Source organism: Myodes glareolus, chromosome 22 (assembly GCF_982192425.1).
Source record: "Myodes glareolus chromosome 22, mMyoGla1.1, whole genome shotgun sequence".
In the NCBI taxonomy this organism is placed as follows: domain Eukaryota; kingdom Metazoa; phylum Chordata; class Mammalia; order Rodentia; family Cricetidae; genus Myodes; species Myodes glareolus.
The window spans coordinates 24,478,094-24,500,147 of record NC_142047.1 but is presented as its reverse complement, the minus strand read 5'-3'; the positions used below and the strand labels follow the sequence as shown (position 1 = coordinate 24,500,147).

The window sequence follows — 22,054 nt, the reverse complement described above, 5'->3', positions numbered from 1 at the left end:
CAGCCCATGATTATCTTTTAAAATAGTAAAACGACATTTATAATCCATATATCAGCCATTTTAGGATGTAGTATTCAGTGGCATTGAGCACACTCACAGTACTCTGAAATCATGACTGCCATTTACCTCGGAATAGCCCCATAGCCATGGAAGGGAACCACACGCTCACTAAGCCACTACCCTTTTTGATGTGGGATGTATCTCTGTATGCTGTGAATATGTTTTATTACCATTGGTTAATAAAGATGATGATTTGGTCAACAGTTGGCAGACTAGAGCCAGGTGGAGAATCCAAACAGAGATACAGGAAGAAAAGGGATGGAGCCAGCCAGATGCCAGGAAGATGCCACAAGATGTGAGGTAACAAGCCACAAGCCTCATGGTAAAATACTGAATAATAGAAAAGGGTTAATTTAAATTGTAAGAGCTAGTTAATAATGAGCCTGAGCTAATAGGCCCCAAAGTTTGTAATTTGTATTAAGTCTCAGAGTGGTTACTCAGGAACTGGTGGGTGGGAGAGAAACCTCCAGTTACACCTTTCCCCTTCCAGCCCCTGGAAACCATTCATCTGATTTGTTTTATGCCTCAGTAAGTCGTTCCACCTCTTCTTTAGACCAGGTCTCATGTAGGCTGGACTTGAACTCACTATGCAGCCAAGGAGAGCCTGAGTTCCTGACCCTCCAGCCTTCTTCTCCTCTGGAGTGCTGGGATTACAGGCGTGTGTCAACCACACCCGTTTTACAGAGTTAAGCTTTATGCTTGCTAGATAAGCATTTTATCTACCTAGCCATAGCCCACCCAAACTTTGCCTGCTTTGAAGCACACACTATGTGGTCCTCTGAGCCTGGTTTCTTATAGCATTGCTGAAGCCTGAATTGTGGTTTCAGTCCTTTGGGATGAAATACACCCATCTGCTGATGGGCATATAGGTCTGCTTCAGTCCCTGCCTCTGACTCGCCTCTACACGTGTGCAGAAAGAAATAAACCCTTTCTTCCCATAAGCTGCTTTGGGCCGTGATCACAGCAACAGAAAGCAAACTAGAGCTCCCACCTTTCAGCTGCTGTGAATAGGGCTGCTGAGCCAACTCACAGTGCTCGTGGAAGACTTATTTTAAACTCTTTGGGCACATACACAGGAGTAGAATGGTTAGGTCATGTTCTAATTCTCCGTTTAGCTTCCTGAACAGCTACCAGATGATTTTCCACAGCAGCTGCACCATTTCCCATCCACACCTGCAGTGTATGAATGCTCCAGTGCTCCGTAGCCTTGACAGCACAATGGTTTGGTTTGTGTTGCTTTCACCTGTAGCCATACTTATAGCTATGAGGAGGTGGTGGCTTTGATTTGCATCTTTTTAGTGACCCAGTGATGTTGAATGTCTTCTCATACGCTTTTGGCTATGCATATCTTATGGGAATACATCTCTTTGGGCACATTTATTGAGAGCTAATTGCATACTAAAAATTCAGCATTTGAAAAGTGAGCCACAGACTGGCAAGAGGCCTCAGAAGACAAAGGCACATGCTGAGCAAACCTGACGACCTGATTTTGATTCCCAGAACCCACATAAAGGCAGTAAGAAAGAACTGACTGGACAGAGTTGTTGTCTGACCTCCACACGTGTGCAGTGACATGTGTGCCCCTACCCACACCATAAAACACAATCATAAATACATTTTGGGTTTTTAAAAACAGGTCTCCTTATGTAGCCTTGGATGGATTGGTAGCTCCCTATACAGATCAAGCTGGCCTTAAATTCGTAGATACACTTTCCACTGCCTCTCAAGTGCTGGAATTAAAGTCATGTGCCACAATACCTGGCTTAAATAAATGCATGCGTGTATAAGAAAGTGGCATGATGCACTTCTTTAATCCCTGCACTTGGGAGGCAGAGGTAAGCAGACATCTGAGTTCAAGGCCAGCCTGGTCTACAGAACAAATTGTAGGATAGTCAGTACTCTACACAGAGAAACCCTGTCTGGAAAAACCAAAAAAGGAAGCAAGCAGGCCGCAGGAGCAGGCTCAAGCCAGTAACCCCCACTGAGCAGGCCTGAGGCAGTAACTTCTATAGGAGGAGGTACAAGGGAACAATTGCCAAGGGACCAGGCCCAAGCCAGAGACCTCTGTGGGACAGGACGCAAGTGAAGGACCTTAGAGGGAGCAGGCCTGAGCCAGTGACCTCAACCACAGCAGGCCCAAGGCAACAACCTCCACAGGAGCAGGTAGGGAGTCACCACTGAGGGAGCAGGCCTAAGCCAGAGATCTCTGCCAGAGCAGGCTCAAAGCAGTGATCTCAGCGGAAGCAGCCCCAAGCAAGCAACCTCCATGGGTGCAGGCATGAATGACCCCTGGTATTGCAGAGAAACCCCTGGGAGTGCTGAGTGACCTCCAGGAACACTGAGTGACCTCTGGGGTGACTGGAACTGTGACTCTGATTGCACCATGAGGCCTTGGCATCTGAGCCTTGGATCCACTGGCACCTGGAAGACTGACCACCAGAGACACAGCCCCAACTACACGATTCAGAGGAAAAGATGGGTAGACAAGGTAAGAACATGCTCAACACAACAAAGAGCAATATGACATCTATAAAAACTAGTGGCCCTACAACAGCAAGACTTGAATAACTAAATATAAATGAAGTAGAAGCAAATGACCTAAAAAATAACTTTAGGAAAATGCTTGAGGTCATTAAAGAGGAAATGAAAAATTCCCTCAAAGAAATGGAGGAAAAGACAAACAAAAATTGGAAGAAATCAACAACAAATCCCTTTTTTAAAAAAAAAAACAAGAAAAATAATCAAACAGATGAAGGAAACTATTCAAGACATGAAAACTGAAATAGAGACAATAAAGAAACACAAATCAATGGAATTATAGAAACAGAAATTATGGGGAAAACAATCAGGAACCACAAATGCAAGCATAAGCAGTAGAATACAAGAGATGGAAGAGAGAATCTCAAGCAGTGAAGATACAATAGAGGAAATAGACTCATCGGTCAAAGAAAACATTAAATCTAACAAAAGTCTAATGCAAAATATTCAGGAATTATGGGACATCATGAAAAGACCAAACCTAAGAATAATAGGGATAGAAGAAGGAAAAGAAGTTCAACTCAAAAGCACAGAAATACATTTAACAAAATCATAGAAGAAAACTTTCTCAACCTAAAGAAAGATATGCATATGAAGATACAAGAAGCTATAGAACATCAAATAGACTGGATAAAAAAAGTCCCCTCACTACATAATAATCAAAACACTAAACATACAGAATAAAGAAAGAATATTAAAAGTTGCAAAAGAAAGAGGCCAAGTGACATATAAAGGCACTTGTCAGAATTACACCTGACTTCACAATGGAAACAATGAAAGCAAGAAGGTCATGGTCAAGTGTTATGCAGACCATGGATGCCAGCCCAGACTACTATACCCAGCAAAACTTTCAATCACCATAAACGGACAAAACAAGAAATTCCATGACAGAACCAGATTTAACCAATACCCAGCCACAAACCCAGCCCTACACAAAGTACTAGATAGAAAACTTCAACCCAAGGAAGTTGACTACATCCACAAAAACACAGGTAATAGATGATCTCACAGCAGCAAATCCCAAAGAAGGAAAAAAAAAAACCCACAATAACATCACCACCAACAAAAACTAAAATAACAGGAGCAATCACTGGCAATCACCTATAAAAAGGCACAGGGTAACAGATTGGATATGGAAACAGAATCCATCCTTTTTCTATATACAAGAAGCACACCTCAACCTCAAAGACAGACATCACCTCAGAGTAAAGGGATGGGAAGTTTTTTTTTAATCAAATGGACCTAAGAAACAAGTTGGTGCAGTTATCCTAATATCTAACAAAATAGACTTCAAACTAGAAAGAAAGAAGGAAATTAAGAAAAAGAAAGAAAGGAGGGAGTGAGGAAGGGAAGGGAGAGAAGGAAGGAAGAGAGGGAGAAAGAGAGAGAGAAAACTAGGCCACATGGGACTTGACCGCCTGGGAGCAGATGGTATAAGAGACAACACAAAAGCTGTCTCTTGTTCTGTAGAGAAGGGCTGGTGTCACTCTCCGTGGTGCTGAAATTTAGAACCTTCTCTGTGTTTGGGTCTCTTTCCCTAGCCTGGGCCCAAATTGTTGCCTTCTTATTGTCTTCCTAGCGCTGGGATCACAGCCCCACCTCTTGTTTGAAATCTTTTTTCTTTTCTTTCTTTTTGGTTTTTAGAGACAAGGTTTCTCTGTGTAACAGCCTTAGCTGTCCTGGAACTAGCTCTCGTAGACCAGGCTGGCCTCGAACTCACAGATATCCACCTGTTTCTGCCTCCTAAGTGCTGAGATTAAAGGCATACACCACCACCACTGCCTGGCTTAAAATCTTCTAAAATTACCTTTATTTGTTTGTTTATTATGTGAGTGACATTGCATGCCACAGTTTGCATCTGGAGGTCAGAGGACAACTTGCAGGGATTGGGACTCTCATTCTACTCTGTGGGTCCTGGGAATTGAAGTCAGGTTGTCCAACTTCTCTAGCACTTCCCCTGCCCACTTCTTAAAGATGTAGCCCTGGAGATCAGAACTCGTCTTCATGCTTGTACACCACACTTTACTGACCTCTCTCCAGTCCTCTGTTCACTATTCACCTTTCCAAGAAACCCTAAACAGGTGAAAGCTGAGGTAGTGATAGGAGGCAAGAGGCTAGAGGAAGATACACCCAGACTGAGACCGTGGAGACAAAAGGCAATTCTCCCTCTTTCCTCTGTTCTCTCCTCTCCTCTCCTCTCCTCTCCTCTCCTCTCCTCTCCTCTCCTCTCCTCTCTTCTCCTCTCCTCTCCTCTCCTTTCTTCTCCTCTCTTCTCCTCTCCTCTCTCTATTCCCCCTTCTCTCTTCTCTCTCTCTCCCACTTTTCTTACCTCTCTCCTCTCTCTCTCTCTCTCTCTCTCTCTCTCTCTCTCTCTCTCTCTCTCTGTGTGTGTGTGTGTGTGTGTGTGTGTGTGTGTGTTGGGGATGAAACACGAGATCTCAGGCATGCTAGACAAGAGCTCTAAATTACACCCCAATCTTTGTCCCTGTTTTTGAATAGCCATAGTTATCAAAGAGAAAGGACCCTATAGAGACAACAGAAAATAGATTGCAGAATAGAAAAGTAAACCATGCAAAAATATGCAAGTATCATTGGATAGAGACAGCATAAGAAAACCATTGGACCAGAGTCATAGAGATGGGGCTGTGGAATCCATTGGGCAGCATATATTATCCTGGTTTGATTTGCCTTTAATAGTCAGGGAAAGGTTGGCTTTCATTGGTACCAAATAAAATAAGAAATTGTAGACAAATTGAAATTTTTGTTGCCACAAAAGGTGGTAAATAGTGAATTGAATATATGTTTCTATACGTTCCTACCTTATGTACTTAGATACCTTCCTCAGCTTTGCAAAACAGCCCACTTCACTGTCCTAAGGAAGATTCCCCAGTGTGGTTCTTGGGTACAGTGACTTCTCATTATTTTATGTTGCTTTAGGGCCACCCCCCTTCTGTGAGACAGTCCCAGGCTGACTTCAAGTTCACAGCCCACCTTCCTCCACCTCCTGAGAGACCTGGATTATAGATGTGCACAACCACACTGGAGCTTCCAATCATCTAGAATGTAAGTGGAACGTTCCCGTTCAGAAGCAGTCTCCACACCCACACCCCACCCCCTCCTCCACTCTTTCTAATGAGTTCAATCCAGACGTTTATTTCATGGTAAGCTAGTTCTGATGACCTCTCCCCAAGAGGACAGATTGAAACAAGCACTTGACTGATCCCCCGACCCTCACACCCTATACGAACCATACAGATTCAATATGTTGGGGTGACAATTCTGTCAGAGAGTGACCTTCTGGAATTTCTGACAATGAAACCAGAAGGAGGGCGGGAGGGAGGGAGGGAGGGAGGGAGGGAAAGAGGGAGAGAGAGAGAGAGAGAGAGAGAGAGAGAGAGAGAGCCATTTAACCGAGGAAACTATTTAAATGACCAATGAGCTCATGCAAAGATGTTGAGTGGCCAGAACCACATGAGGGCCTTCTACACTGCTGACAGGAAGCAAATGGCACAGTCACTTTGGGAGACAGTTTGGCAGTCTTTTATGGAGCACAACATATATTCAGTGTATATTCCAGCAATTCTGTTCCCAGGCATAGATCCTCCAACAAATGACAACATATGGCCTCAGGACTTGAATTAAAATATTCATAGGAACAATATTCAGACCAATCAAGAACTGGCACCAGTTCAAATGCCCATCAATTGGTAAATGGACAAGAGAATGTAATATATTTGCATGGGTAATCAAACTAAAATAAAGACCATAAAATATGGATGAGGCTCACTGTGCTAAAGGAAGGAAGGTTCACTCGAAAGAGTTCCCTCTACACAAGATGCCCAGAGGTGGTCCTAAGGAGGAGGAGGCTGGCCAGACTCACGGTGGTGGGGCAGGAGCAGCAGCAGGCTGCAGACAAGCAAAGCATCGAGAGTGAGTGCAGCAATGACCTCACACACTGTATAAATACCCTAACGCTGAACTCTAGTGGCGAACAGTGTGTGTGTGGTGTTACCCATTGCATCCACATCAGTATTCCAAATACTGAGGTGGCACGGTCCTGCAACTCCAGCTCCTGGGAGGCAAAGGCAGAGGGATCAGGAGTTCCAGTTCATCCTTAGTCAATTTGAAGCCTGGGCTATAACAGACCCTGGCCCTCCCCCTACTCACTGACCAAAAAGAAGATAATACAACCAAATTCAAAAGTAAAAAAAATGTAGTCCGGTGGTGGTGGCACACGTCTTTGATCCCAGCACTTGGGAGGCAGAGGCAGGCAGATCTCTGTGAGTCTGAGGCCAGCCTGGTCTACAAGAGCTAGCTCCAGGAGCTAGCTCCAGGATAGGCTCCTAAGCTACAGAGAAATCCTGTCTCAAAAAAACCAAAAAACCAACAAACAAAAGGCAAATAAAATGTAGCATGCCGGAAGCATCAGCCCGGTGTGGTGGCACATGCCTGTAATCCCAATACTTAGGAGAAAGAGGTAAGATGATCAGAAGGGCAAGATTATCTTTGGTTATATGGTCAGTATGAGGTCAACCTGGGCTAAAGACTATATTTTTTTAAAGCTTTATTTATTTATTATGTATAGTGTTCTGTGTGCATATATGCCTGCAGGCCAGAAGAGGGCACCAGATCTCATTAAAGATGGTTGTGAGCCATCATATGGTTGCTGGGATTTGAACGCAGGACCTCTGGAAGAATAGCTAGTACTCTTAACCTCTCTGGAGCCATCTCTCCAGCCCCTAAAGACTCTATTAAGAAAGCAGGAGGTGCGGTGGAGGAAAGGAGAGAGCAAGAGAGTTCACAATGGCGCAGGCCTATTGATAAGAGGGAAATGATGTGCTACATGAAGACAGGTAAATTTAAAAAAGCACTGAACTATAGACTAGTGACCACAATGGCACTGTTGCTATCAGTGTGTTGCCTGGGAGACGCAGTTTAATGGAGGAGATACTTATTTTGACTTATGACTTCAGAGGGCTCAACCCCAGAGCCCCCAGGTGAGTGTTTTGACTGCTTTCCTGTTACAGTGAGGCGGAAAACCATGTGAGGTAAGGAAGAGGCTGCTCACCTCATTGCCACTGGGAAGCAGAGCATAATGGGAAACAGACAGACAGAGCCAAGAAGCACCCTTTCAAAGGATGCCCCAGCTAGGCAGCACCTTCCCAGTTCCACTCCCCCACCCCAGTGGCTTGTTCCAAGTTTGAATTCATGAGCTAGTTCAGAGCCCTCACAATTTTATTATCCCTGAAAGGAGTTCAGACACAATCAGAGGTAGTTCTGTCATCCACTTGCTCACCACAAATAAGTTGACAGTCAGGACTCACCATCAAGGACTGAAGAGATGGCTCGGTGGCTAAAAGCACCCATTGCTCTTGCAGAAGTCACACATACACAGCGGCTCCCATGGTGGCTCACAACCATTCATATCTCCAGTTCCAAGGCATCGGACACCCTCTCTGACCTCCACAGGCACTGCACATCCATGGTGTACATGCACACATGCAGGCAAAACACTCTCACTCATAAAATTAAAAAAAAATCTAAAAATAACTGAAAATAAATGGTAAGAAAAATTAACCACCCCGCCATGGTTGCCACCATTACTAACATCCTCCATGTTTGGGGGGAGCATGACAGGCCTTCTGGAAGACTGAAATTTTTGTCAGCTTTCTGAGGGTGGGGGTTGACAGATGTGTGTAGTCTTGCAAACTGTACCATGCTCAAGTGCTACATCCACGGCTGTCTCGCCAGTGTAGCAGAAATGCTGACTGGATGGGCAAATATTGCCGGAAGGATCAGGATCCGCGCTTCTCGGAGTTGAGTCCTGGGCCGTCCCTGGGCAACCAGTTGTGGTGTAATGCTACCTGAGTTGCCATTTGTACTGACTCGACCTGACTGTACTTGGTGCTATATGTCTGTCTTTTCCCTTGTCTGTGTGTTCTTTGTGATCCTTGCATATTGCTAACAGATCAGACTATTCCAGGCAGTTGTGGATACAAACAAGACTGCTGAGGACATTTTTGAGTTTTGCACCCCTATTCATTAAAGCCTTTAAAGAAATAGCCAGTTCTGGAAATGGAAAGTCATCGTTAAAATAATTCCTTAATGATGTGGAGCAAAAGGAGTTGCTCTTATCAGGAGAAACCTTAGAAGCCTTCTGTAGGAAAACAGCTGCAGCAACACTAGATGTTTGCCTGAGAATTACGTGCAGGAGGCCTATGCAGCCTTCATTATGGCCAGAACAAACCTAGGCTAATTACAACATCTGACCTTGAGAGTCGGGGAGGGAAGAAAGTTGAGATTTATGGCATGAGACCAGTTTCAGACAAGTTTGAGATCATGTCTAAAATTTCCTAGCAGAAAGTTTTCCCAGGAAGATAGTGGCCTTCTCCTCTCACACCCCAAGATATTCTGAGCACAAGGTCACTTAGCCCTGCCAGCCGCCTGGTACAGACTGGGCGAAAGTCCTTGTGCCCAAGTCAAAGCATTTTCAAAGATTCTTTTTGTAAACTATTCTATGCTTTTTTTTTATGATCTGATGATGTATGCCTTTGCCAAGTTCTTTGTTTGTAATAATATGAAAACCTCACACTGAATAAGTAAAACACAGCAGCATTTTCAAAATACATTGAGAGTGGCTGTCTGTCAAATTCCTCCGCCATATCCTGAAATCTTCCGTCCTTCGCTCTGATTCCCTCACGGTCTGAGTGGCTCCCCTGAGCCGGTCCGTAGCACTCAAGACAAGCACCAGAAGAGGCCAAAAGAGGGTTTGGATCCCCTGCAGCAGGAGTTATAGGTGGTTGTGAGCAGCCTGGTGCAGGGAATTGAACCGAGGTCACCTGCAAGAGCAGCAAGTGCTCTTAACTGCTGAGCCTCTCTGGTGACAAATTCTGTGCATTAAAAGAATAATTGCTATTATTATTAGATATCTCAACATATCTATTTTTAAAGAAGCATGGCTTTGGACTTCTGCTTCAGGATCAGAAAGAGTTATTTATTCCTAAAAATGCATGGAGAAGCAAAGTCATGCAACAATGACTGTGGCACCCTGTCAATGGCAGCTAGGACAGTGACAACCTTGGGGTGACAAAGGGATAAAGTCTAAAACAGTGACGACACCGGGGTGACATCTGTATAAACTCTAGGACAGTGACAACCTCGGGGTGACATCCTGTATAAAATCGTGAACATGAGGTTTAGCACCTATGACCTCTCTTGTCCTGGGACATCTGTTCTTCCTAAGATCTTTCTACTGTGAGTTTGAGTTCCTGATGAATAGAGGTCACCACGGCTCACAAAACACCATGGGTCACCTGACTGGCCAATGCAGGGATGAACCAAAAGAGCATGCTAAGGGAAGGAAGCCATTCCTAAATACCGTTTGGTTCCAGGCAGATAGGTCAACAGGACAGACAAACCCAGGGGAAGAAAGTTGCCTGAGTGCTGACTATGGCAGCACTGAGCTCAGGCCCTGCCTCAGACAGGCTCAGAGCTCTGGAGCCACAGCAGGACATCAGGAGGTCTCAGGGGAGGTGTGTGAGGGAAGAGAAATGAACCTGAGACTCAAAGGCCCCAAATAAGCAGCAAGCTTTTCCTCCCAACACTGTCTGCTGACTCTGCCAGCCAAGCAGAAAGCTCTGAGGAACCGAGCAGTTGGTTCTTTTCTCACCAGATCTTAGACATGTGAGCAAGGAAGCAATAAAACTTTTGAAGAAACCAGAAGGGGCCATTTTTGTGATCTTAGTGTAGAAAAAATTATTTCTGTTTGTTTCTTTTCTTTTTGTCTGTGATAAGATCTGGTCTTACCTAGCTCAGGCTGGCCCCAGATTCATCATGGAGCTGAGGTTGGACTTGATCTCTTTAGCCTTCTGCTTCCTCCTCCTGAGTTCTAGGATTAAAGGCGCTCCAGTCCCATCTGCCTGGTTTCGAATAGAAATTCTTTAAAAAGGCAATAGGGTGCCTTCCTTTTCCGTCTCTCTCCTGAAGAGGTAGCTGGTGCCGTGGCTTCTCTCCTCCCCCTCCCTCTGTTTCTCTCTCTCTCTCTCTCTCTCTCTCTCTCTCTCTCTCTCTCTCTCTCTCTTCCCTCTTCTCCTTCTCCCCTTCTCCCCTTTATCCTTCCCTTCCATAACCCACTAAATAAATACCCATTTTCTTTCTCTGGGAAAAAAAAGGCAATAGGGCTTGTGAGATGGCTCAAGGGAGCAAAGATGTTTGTCATCAATCCTTTAACCCATTTGGGAGGTGGAAGGATGGAACTGACTTCACACATATGCTGTGGCATGCTAGTTCCCTAACATTATACACACACACACACACACACACACACACTAATAATAACACTTAAAGCAAACCTAAAGATCTGATCAGTTATAGTAACTAAAATTAAAAACCTTAGCAGCAGTCAAAAGACAGTGCCGAGAAAGTGAACAGGAAGTCATGAAGAGAAAGAATACTCTCAGTGTATGTATGTTCACAGAGACACATGCGGAATATCCAAAGGATTCCCAAATCACTACGGAAGATCCAGACAGCTCCACAATAGAGATGCTAAGATTCAAGAGGAACAAGGGGAGGTGTTCAACGTCAGTCATCAGGAAAATGTCATTACAATCTCTGTGAGGTACACTAGGAACTGTAAGGATGGCTAAAGGGAAAAACAAACAATACCAAGAGCTAGCACAGCTATGGGGCAACCGCAATGCCACAACCTGTGGGAGCGAGATTTGATCTGACCACTCAGTAGCTTCCTCTGGAGTTAACCCTGTGCCTCCCCTACGAATCACTAGCTCCATGCCTAGGAATACAAGTTCACTACAATACACGACTACAAATATTCAAAAGCTTGAGTCGCCCACAAAGAAATAAGTTGTAAGTTATATGTCATGTAAGAGGCTGAAAAAAGAAACCCAACCAAATGAAGACAATAGCCATCAATGGTTCATAGGTTAGGGGAAGCTTTCACTTCCTTTCTGTAGCTGATTTCCAATGAATATATGTTACTTTTTGTAGTTCTTTTTGTTTGTCGAGACAGTGCCTCTCTGTGTAGCCCTGGATGTCCTGGTACTCAGTATGTAGAACAGGCTGACCTTGAACTCAAAGCTCCGCCTGCTCTGACTCCCGAGTGCTGGGATTAATGGCCACCACCCCCAGCATATATTATTTTTATAATCAAAAGAGCCTTTAAAATAAAGCACACTAACGTTTATTGAGCTCCTGCTGTCTGCTAATATTCCCCCATGAATTATTCACTCAATCAGTCTTCAGTGACATTGTGAGGAAGCTTGAGAGGTCGGAAGCAGGGACTTGAGAACGCAGCAATGTGGCAGTGTGGACGATGGTGGAAATCTCAGCATTTAGGTGTAGAGCTGTGTGCTTAACCTCTGCCATCATTCTCTGAATCCCATTTTACAGGTAACCTAGAGACATCTGAGCACTGGCAGGCTGGTCCAGCATGTCACATCTGGTGCCCCTCTAAGCCTTCTATATTCAGTTCCTATCAGTTTGGCCTCTTACCCGTTGTGCAATCATAGGCAAGTTCTTTGACTGCACGGAACCTCACTCAGTCCTCTCATCTGACAAATGGGTTGATAACAGTACCTACTTCAGAGCTCCTTTTAGTCTGGATGTCAATACGTCCCACAGGTTCCTGCGTGGGAACACTTTGACCTCCTCTGGTGGTGCTGTTTGCGAGGTTGGGCCTAGATGGTGGATGTAGAACACAGGGGGCAGGCCTTGAAGAATGCAAGCGAGGCCTGCTTCCTATTGGCCTCTGCTTCCCGTGCCCCTCCCTGACAAGGCGTGTTTGAGCAAGTCAAACTGAAAGCCTCCGCTGCCATGGACAGAGCCTCTCCATCCACCGTGCTCTCCCGCCATGGATGGACAGCACCCTCTACTGTGAACCAGTCTTCCCTCTTAGCTTGCTCCTGTAAGGTACCTTGTTTCAGCGATAAGAAAAGTAACTATAGACAGTGTTGTGAACCACCTTAGGGCCTGAATAAGCACCTTGGAGAGAGCAAGTGCCGCGGCGACTGGGTTGGTTCCTACTCCATCGCTTGAGTTTGACCTTTTCTCTTCACAACACTGAACCTGGTCTTAATAGTCAGTTTTGGGCAAAGGTTTACATTCAACCCTTCGACGACCATTTCCTGAGTCCTGGCTGTAAGCTGGCACTTCCGTAGCATCCCGGGTGAGTTTTGGGTCCCTTTGCCTAGAGGACAGAGCTACTCTGGCAATGACTCCAGCAAGGACAGCACCTGGAGGCTTCCCCTCCCCCACTCCACTAAGCGGCCCCTTGGCCTCATGAAGCCCATCTCTGGCCTCCCCCGGCCATCTTTCCTGAGCAGCTCCTGCAGAATCACGTCCTATCCCATCTCACCTCCGCCTATGACACCACCCTTGGATCCTGCCCTGAAGTCCAAGCAATCAGTCTAGAACGCAGAGCCGACCAAACCCTTCTTAACTTCAGCTATGCCGTGTTCCTGTTTCCCATAACGGTCCTTCACACCTGACTCCTTGTTTATATTTCCAGTTCTATCCCCCACCTGTCCCATCTTGACAGTGTCACCTCTGTCCCCTGAATGTCTTTGCATTCTCACGATTCAAGTCTTGTCGGCCGTCCCCAGCACTATGGAGCTAAGCAATCACATCACCCACCATTGTGTGGGTCCGCGGGAAAAGTCTTCTGTGCTTCTCAAATCCCCTTCCCAGGTTGCCTCCCAGAGAAGGCCTTAGTAGACTTCCTCTCCTGTGCTAAGCTGGCTCCCTGTCCACACTTCTGACTGGCCGTACTCTGAAGCCATCACTATGTGTGTCCCTTTTTGCCCCTCCACTGTTCCCAAGGCAGAGATAGGATACTTGTCTCTGCATCCACTAGTCCAGTGGTTCTCAGACATCTGGATGCTCTGACTCTTTAGTACAGTTCCTCATGTGGTGGTGACCCCCACCACCATTATTTTCATTGCGACTTCATAACTGTAATTTTGCTGCTGTTATGAATTGTAGTGTAAATATCTGTGATTTCTGTTGGTCTTAGACCACCCTTGTGAAAGGGTCCTTTGACCCCCAAAGGGTTCATGACCCACAGGTTGAGAACCATTGCCCTAGTCAGTAGGGACTCTGATTGGGTGGAGCCAGGTCAGAGAGAACACGCCAGGGTGAAGAAGGGAGCAGCGTGTTCCAGGGCCCTGGGGGCTTCCCAACAGACCACTCGTCCCATTCCTCCCAGACCCCTCTCCCCTCACCTCTGCAGGTTCTCCACATCACAGGAGACGTCCTCTGATGACCCACACTTGGTGAAGCACTTAGCAATGCCATTCAAGTCAAAGCTGTCATACTCATGGTTCCCCTCGAGCAGGCAAACGTTCCTTGGCCTTTCAGTGGTCTCAGCATACTCTGGTTTCTCTTCAGATCGTATAAATCTTTCGCCTTTTACTAACGGAGGAAACAGAGCGACAAAGGGCAGGTAGGACTAGGTAGGTAGCTGCATCTGTCAATCAGCTAGCTGCCCCCCAGCAGGCTCCACCCTCCCCAACTCCTGAGCTCCTGGGGGAAAGAGCCACTCCTACCTCATGGGGAAAAGCATGGCCTGTGATTCTCTAGACAAAGGCTTTCCATGCAGTGCGCCCTGAAGAGCTTTCTCTGCCAGTTCCGTCACCCTCGAACCATCTCCTCCGCAGAGCCTGCCTGGTTCCCTTGCTCCATCGGATCCTCCCAGGTCTGGCAACTGCGGCCGGCTCTAACTCACAAGTCTTCTGACTTGCTTGACCTTAGCCTCCCAGCTTTGCCTGGAGTAGGTAGGGGCTGCAGCAGGCCCAGGTGTAGGGAGGGGACAGTGGCAGAGTGTCTGGAGCAGTCAGCAGGTGGAAGCTACTCTAGGACTAGACAGAGCTAGGCAGACCAGCTTCTGTGACATCTAGTTAGAGCCCTGTGCTGCGGAGCACAGAGGCTTCCTGTCACAGCCTGGCTGTTTGTCCTCAGGAAAGTTACTCAATCTCTCTGAGGCTTGATCTTCTCGCCCTTTTTGTTTCAGAAGATGGAAACAAATTATACACCTGGGCACACAGCCCCTCTCATATATGCAGGACAATGTAGCTTTTTTTTTTTCTGAGACAGAATCAGTCTTTCTACATATCCTAGGCTGTCCTGGAACTCACTATGTAGACAAGGCTGGCCACAAACTCACAGAGAGTCAACAAGGTTTCTCGGTGTAGCTTTGGAGCCTGTCCTGGAACTTGCTCTGTAGACCAGGTTGGCCTCTAACTCAGAGATCTGCCTGCCTCTGCCTCCTGAGTGCTGGGTTTAAAGGCATGTGCCACCACCGCCCGGCTTACAATGTGACTTTTAATTGACGTAAAATTGGTGTGTGTGTGCGTGTGCGTGTGTGTGTGTGTGCACGCGTGTGTGTGCACATGTGCGTGTGCGTGTATCACCCTTTGTTCCTATCTTTATTAGCTTCTGCAAAAACTTCAGAAAAGGCTCATATCACAGGACTCTCTGCATCAGATTTTCACCACGCGGGGTTGGAGTGGGGCTCAGGAGAGTGTCTGTCTGGTATGTACAATGGGTCAATTCTAGTGTCCAGGGAAGTGAGTGTGGGCAGGGGCGGGGCTCACTAGGCAAGCCACTTAGCGTGTGGGAAACCCTGTCTCCAAAAACAAATGCAGAAATGACTGTTGCTGGGCTTTATCAATCAATTTCCCTTTGGAAAACGTATTCACACCCCTACCCAAGAGACCCACCACTCGCCATCGGCCCCTTTCCCTTCTACAGCCACAGCCCCGTTCCTCTCGCTTCAGGCTCAGGGTGCCAGGCAAGCAGCTACCACTTTTGTGCCCCCTTTTTAGCACCACACATGCTTCTCGAGTGTGTGATAAAGGGACTGGGGGGGGGGGTGAAATATGGCATCTGATGCACCGCAAAGGGTAGAATCCAACGTCCTATATGAATCTGCCGATTCCTATGTCACTCAGATGACTGACATCACCCAGTCCTGAGCATCCCTGCCACCGTTAGATCCATGTCACCACTTGGAAAAGTCTTCCCAGGGTTGCCTGGCAGCCTGCTCTGCCCCAGAATGTGCTCTGGCCATGGGAAAGACAGCACTGTCATTTTCTATCCATTTTTGTTTCCGGAGTCTCCAAGAGCCCAGGTTAGCTTCAAAAATGCTGTGCAGCTGGGGCTGAACTCAAACACCTGATCCGTCTGCATCTACCTCCCAGGTGTAAGTATGTCTCAGTATCTGCCCACTTTTGAGCCAGACATTGAACTCTGTCCTTTACCGACTCCTCTAACATCTAAAGAGAAGAGGAGATTTTTGTTTTAAACCAAAAGATGCTGACCCATGTGGCCAGTCAGAAGTCCACAGGTGACGGACATGCAGAGAAGTGGACCATGAGGATACTTGTCAAAGCTGGAGGAAACAAAGACAGGCAGGGCACCGAGACAGGAGCATCTTACCACTCCACAGAGTCGTCACCTGGCAGCCAAGGACATGGAGCCACCCATGGAGGAAAGGGTGGGAGCTGGCTGTCCTGGGGTAGAGCAGGACTAGGAACCCCATGTTGGTCTATTAAGCAGAAATGAGTATGACGGGAGTGGTCCCAGCTCCGATCACTGATGACACTGAATAGTGCTGACAGGGAGGGGGAGCCTGTGATGGGTGGGCTATGGGGGCAGAGCACTTGCTCACCCTTCCAGCCTCACATCCCAGAGGCCCCAACACTTCTGCCTGGAACCCAGAGACTACTGAATAGCTCATTTTTTCCAACCATGTCCTAGAACCAGGTTCTAGCCCAGCCAGAATGGATGGACATCTTTCTTTTCACCCCACCTACAACACACTACAAGTGACAGAGGGAGCCTGAGACCCAGCATGATGGGATTTAGTAGGACAGGAATGACCCAACAGGACGAAAGAGGTGACGAGGTGGTCACTCTCATTCCTCACTTCCCCAGCCTGTCTGAGTCCCTGGATCTCTCCCCATGCTCCCCAGGGTCCTTCGCAGCACAGCATCTTGCAGACTTTGCAGGAGGGCTAGAGGAACCACATGTGCTCACCTGAACCCTGTAGCAGAAAGAGGAGGAGGCCCAGGCTCCTGGCTGTTGCCATCAGTGTTCAGCAGAATCCGACGGCTGTGTGGCCTCCTAGTCTCAAGCTCTGTCCAACTGGCCTTCCTCCTGCCTGATATGCGGTCACCGTTTCCTGTTTCTTCTTTCTTGTTCTTCCTGCCCAAAGAATGGCGCCATCGGTGGGGTTGTGAAAGGCGGCTGAGGGGAACTAGGAAGTGCTCTGTGGCCCATAGGGTCCTGAGATCACCTGGAGATGGAACTGGGCTGAACTCCCACCACCCTGCCAGTGGCCACTGCGGAGCTAGAGTCCAGCAGCCACAGGTGTCTCGGCCCTGAGGAGCCCGAAGGCTTGGAGTCAGGCACACCTTCCCCATTTCCCTAGCAAGGGTGTGGGAAGCTCATTCCCACCTCTATGTGTGTAAGTATGCTTGCATATATATGACTTCCCTTCTTCCCGCCTGGACCAGCAGTGGCCAGCTTGGGGACAGTGACCATCACTTCTCAGCACGGATTACCATCTCATGCCAGTGTTGGTTAACTGATTATGCACCTCCTCCGCAGAGCAACTCCACACATCTCAAGTCATGAGTCCTTCCCGTGCCTGTGAGAGGGACCAAGTGGCAGACAGCTTGTGTACAAGCTGGCTGTCAGCGTCTGGATTTGATGAGACCTGTAACCGGCCAAGTACACCCATGAGGCCAAAGACTCAGAAGTCATATGAATAAGACCAGGTGCAAACCTAACCTGCTGGGCCTGAGAGGAGAAGGGAGTTGATACCGTGGGCCTTGAGCCTCTCCCACAAGGCAGGATAACAGGGAGAATAAACTGGTGGACTGCCTGGCCTGGAGGCCCTGCACTAGCTGTCTGTTGCTTGGCCCCCCTGAGCTGTTGTTGGCTGTCTGAGGCTTGGACAGGACTCGTGACGTATGTGGAGTTGGCCAGAACTAGCGTGTGACGGTAATGAGTGCTGCAAGGTTACCCACCCTCCCCAAGCTGGTCACTGCTGGTCCAGGCAGGAAGAAAGGGAATCACATACATACATATGCACTTACACACGTACACATATACATGTACTGAGCGAAGGGGTGACCCCAAGGACATTACGGGTAAGACCAGGCCCTTGGTGTTGTCACAGCCACTCGGGTGGACAGAAGACCCTCTTCACTAGCACCCCTCTCAGATCTGACCCAAGCTCTGCTCCGCTCTGGGGTCTTTCTGGGGAGCTGTCTCTCTGTAGCTGCCCTCTGTCTCCCCTTCCTTCCACACGGTCCCCTGCTAGGCCCTTTGGACCTGAGGGGGTGTGAGAAGGGATGATGGGTCACTCTCGTTCTGGTAAAAGGTGGGTAGGGGATATAGCCTTGATTCCCAGGTCAGAATCCAGAAGTTCCTGTGTCCTGAGCTTCCTCTGACAGGAAGATGAGCGCCACCGGGCCTGCCCCTCCTCCAGCCAGCCTCCTCTGGCTGCTTCTGCCTCCCTCCTAGTGACAGGCAAGGGCAAGGATGTGTGAGATGCATGGCCCTGACATCCTGGGGCCACCCTAGAACCCATGCTGGCTCCATGGGCCTTATGAGTTCCTGAAAAAGCCTAATGATCCACAGACAGTGGTATGGTGTCAAGTGTTCCTGAGAGGCCAGACAGGGGCAGCCAGGGAGGTAGAAGGGCCAGGTGAAAGGCCCCCATGAGACCAGGGACTGGCCTAGCGTCCCTTCAAGAGCTCCGGAATCCCCACATTTCAGGACTAACAGAACCATAATGTCCACCTCTACTACCTCCCTCCCCAGCTTATCCCAATGTCCCCTAGTCAATAAGGCCTCAAGCCCTCTGCCAGGCCATCCAGCATCACCTGGCTACCCTGGTTGTATCACAAACCAGAAAGGTGTCTCCGAGGCTCCCTAGCTCATCTTAGTGGGAAAGTGTGTTGCCTATGCTCAGCCTAAAAAGGGCCAACAGGGCCAAAGGAGCCCCTTAAAGCCATAGGGGTCCCACCCCCTTATCTGAGCTAGCCTTGAAATCAGTGGTTCAGGGAAGAAGTTAGGGAGGATGCTTTCTGCCTGTGAGAGGGGAGAGGGTGTCAGTCAATAGGGCTCAGAGACCCTCTCACAGAGACCTAGAGGCCTGCACGCACTGTGATCCTGACTTGGGAAGGGTTGGTTCTTCCCTCATAAGTGGGGACATAAGAACTCCACAGTAAGCCGGGCAGTAGCGGCACATGCTTTGATGCCAGCACTTGAGAGGCAGAGGCAGGTGGATCTCCGAGTTCGAAGCCAGCCTGGTTTACATAGTGAGTTCTAGGACATTCAGAACTACACAGAGCAGCCCTGTCTCAAAACAACCAAACAAATAAACAGCCCCAAAGTAGAATCAGAGGCTACCAAAGTTGTAGAGGAAGATTGGAGAGATATGTCACTAAGGGCTCCCACACGCCAAGGTTCCTGTAGGTCCCCAGTCTGCCACATTCAAGGTTTGGTTGTGTGGAAACTGCCCATGTACCTAGATTCTCTGAGGCAGCATTGTCTGGTCACAGAGTGCCTGGCCTAGTTTCCTCCCCAGCTTCCCCTGGAGCAGTCAAGGGTGGGGGTGGGGAGTAAGTGTGGATCCTGGCTGATCTCAGACTTCAAATGCAGAGGAATTACCTTCCTTCTTCCTTCCCTTTCTTGACAGGGTCTCACTATATAACCCAGGCTGGTCTTGAACTCTCAGTCCTTCTGCCTCAGCTTCTCAAGTACTGGGACTGTATACACCACCACACCCTGCTTTTTATACCTCTTTGTACCTGGAGATAGATGGGGACAATCTCACATAAGGGGGCACCTGAGATGTGTCTAATGGGTGTCACATGACGAGGAGGAGAGATGTAAGGAGCAGGCTAGAAGCAGGGTTGGGAGGAAAGCTGAGCCATTTCATTTTTCCAGCCCACCTGCCTCAGACTGGTGGCCCAGCTGGTCCGTGTATACCATGCCCGGTCCACGTCTGGGCTCAACTCTCAAGAGTGACCTCCTTGGCTAGGAAGGTTTTGCATGTTCAAGATATTAAGATCAGTGGATTTTTTTTTTTTACTTCCTAGTCTCGATCCCATGAAAGGCAAGTGATGTGGCTACCTAGGTCCTCTTCCACATTGCAATAGCCATCTGCAGCCGATGATCATGGTCTCCCGTTCACTGCGGCCACGCCTCCGCCCAGCACTACCCCCAACAAACACCAGCTGCCCATTTCTCCATTTTCCTGAGAAAGTGTCCCCCAAAAGCACACATGTACACACACGCGTGCGTGCACACACACACAAACACAAATACACACACACACAAAGCCGAGACGGAATCTCTCCAAACTATGTTGCTTTGCCATGGCATCAGATAACAGCCGATTTTTATTCTTCTTCTCAACAATCTCCTACAGTTTCCAAACTCTCTACACAGAGCTTTAATATCAAAAGACAAACAAATTGGAGTTTAAAAAGAGCATATCCTCCTCATTTTGAAGGCTGAGATCAAGATGAAATGCTACCTCCTGCAGGAAGTCCTCCTGGATTCCCAGTCAAGAGAAGTGGTTCCCCATCCCTGTAACTAAAGCTCCAGGGCACTGTGGAAGTTTCCAAGGGCCACTGCCAGATCTTACCACCCGGCACAGGACCAAAGTGTGTAAGTAGGATAGAATCCACGACAGGCAGTTCAGTGTCCTCAGAGCCATCTGCCGTGATTTGAAGATCACCCCTCAGGAGAACATCAAGCTGCCAATGTCACCAGAGAGGGCTGTCTTGGTCTTCAGAATACTGGGTTGATAAAAGCTCCATTTCCCACAGTTCTTGCTGGAGGGAGGCTTCAGGAGAGGCGGAAGCCCCTCTGAGGTGTGAGCAAAGGGGAGGCAGCCTGGAGAGAGGCTCAGACAGGTTGGCCTGATCCAGCCCTGGAACCTTCCCTGAGCCAGAGGTGGTGAAAAGCCAAGGCCCACAGCAGATAGAAGTTGATAGCAGGCATCAGCTCCTGGAAACCACTACCCAAAATCACAGCATAGACCTGGGACCCCCAGATGCAGGTGGAGAGCTAGGGGAGCACAGAGGAGGAGGGGATTGGGGAAAGAAGAGGGCTGGCAGGCAGGCAGCAGGAGGTGTTCGTCTCCTGAGGGGTTCAGGCTCCAAAGCTTCTCCCAGCCAGCCCATCCACCCTCATTGTTACCCCCAGGATCAAAAGTCAGAGACAGGCAGATGCTGCACGGTGACCACGGGGACAGAGTGGCAAGAGCCAAGGCAGCTGTGTCTCAGGCAGGGGCGACCGTTCAGGATGTGTCAAGCTCCAAAATCTAACCCTAACCGTGGCTTGGGCCCGCGAGTCTCACAGCTGGGCCCAGAGGTGACCAGTCAGGCAAGGCCTAAGGTTCCAGCCTGATACAGCTGTGAGGACAGCCCCACAGCCAGCATGGCAGTGTGCTTTGGGGACCAGATCTGGGAGCAGAGTAGTCCCCAATGTCAGCTAGGTGTCAACCTACCAGAACAACAGCCCTATCCCTCCAAGAACTAGGGTCTTCTCTACTACGATGCCCCTACCCAACAAAGGCTGGGCACAAAACCGAGCCACAGACAATGTGAACAGGCGCCATGCATGTGTCCTCCCATGGGGAGGTGGGGCAGTGTCCTAGATGCGGCTGGAAGAGGTGCTGCCGGAGCTGATGGGGAGTTTGACGCTGTCCGAGTTGTTCTTCAGAGGGGAGGGACCGCCTCGGGCCTGGAACCGCATGGACCAGTACCACAGGAAGATGAGGAAGCCTGTGGGCAGTGAGACACATGCATCATTAGGAAGTGAGACCCACATCTGGCCCTTGGTTCCCTCCCAGAGTCCCTCTGTGCAAGGGTCTAGCCATATACTCAGGGCCCTGGAGTCACTCGTGATGATTCGGCATGTCAGTGGCTCAGAGCTGGCCTTACTTAGCAGCTTAGGGTCCTGTACTTTCAAGGGGACAAGAAGGAGATTCCTAACAACACTATTTTGGAATAAATTTCCTCATCCCTTTCCAGCCCACGGTGACTCCACCGACTCTGACATAGCCGTGTGGCCCCTGGTCAGTCAGCACCGTCAGGTGCCGAGGTGTCTAGGCCTTTGTGTCTGAGTATGGGAGGCATGGGGTAGAGGGTGTGAACCCTACCGGCCTCAAGGTGAGGCCTCCAGGATCCTTCTTCCAGCTCCCACTGCCTGACCTTCAGCCACACTCAGCTCCCCATCCTCCCAATGCTTGTTCTAACCACAGGGCCTTTGCTTTGGCCCCTCCCCCACCTGCCGCTCCTATACCAGATCTCCCTGACCTGCACCATAGGCAGGCGGCCCTGGGCATCTTGTTCAGGTGCAGAAAGGATCAGTGGGTCTGAGCGGACTAGGGTTTGCCTTTTCAAGCTCCCGG

At 48.6% G+C, this 22,054-nt stretch overlaps 2 protein-coding genes across 10 annotated transcripts in view; both read right to left on the bottom strand.

The window, feature by feature from the left end:
- The window catches only part of Adgrg3 (adhesion G protein-coupled receptor G3), a 28,273-nt gene extending 11,461 nt beyond the window's left edge, over positions 1-16,812 (bottom strand). For 2 of the 3 annotated variants that reach the window (XM_048431916.3, XM_085681995.2), the window contains exons 1-2: positions 16,654-16,812; positions 13,839-14,028 (exon numbers count right to left, since the gene is read on the bottom strand). In XM_048431916.3, the coding sequence (XP_048287873.3) occupies positions 13,839-14,028; positions 16,654-16,705 (242 nt within the window). In that variant the 5' untranslated portion in view covers positions 16,706-16,812. The remainder of the gene's footprint in view (positions 1-13,838; positions 14,029-16,653) is intronic. The other variant, XM_048431927.3, reaches the window with a different exon arrangement.
- A 3,187-nt stretch (positions 16,813-19,999) lies between these two features.
- The window catches only part of Adgrg1 (adhesion G protein-coupled receptor G1), a 36,912-nt gene continuing 34,857 nt past the window's right edge, over positions 20,000-22,054 (bottom strand). For all 7 annotated transcript variants that reach the window (XM_048432044.3, XM_085681994.2, XM_048432071.3 and 4 more), the window contains exon 14: positions 20,000-21,425. In XM_048432044.3, the coding sequence (XP_048288001.3) occupies positions 21,295-21,425 (131 nt within the window). In that variant the 3' untranslated portion in view covers positions 20,000-21,294. The remainder of the gene's footprint in view (positions 21,426-22,054) is intronic.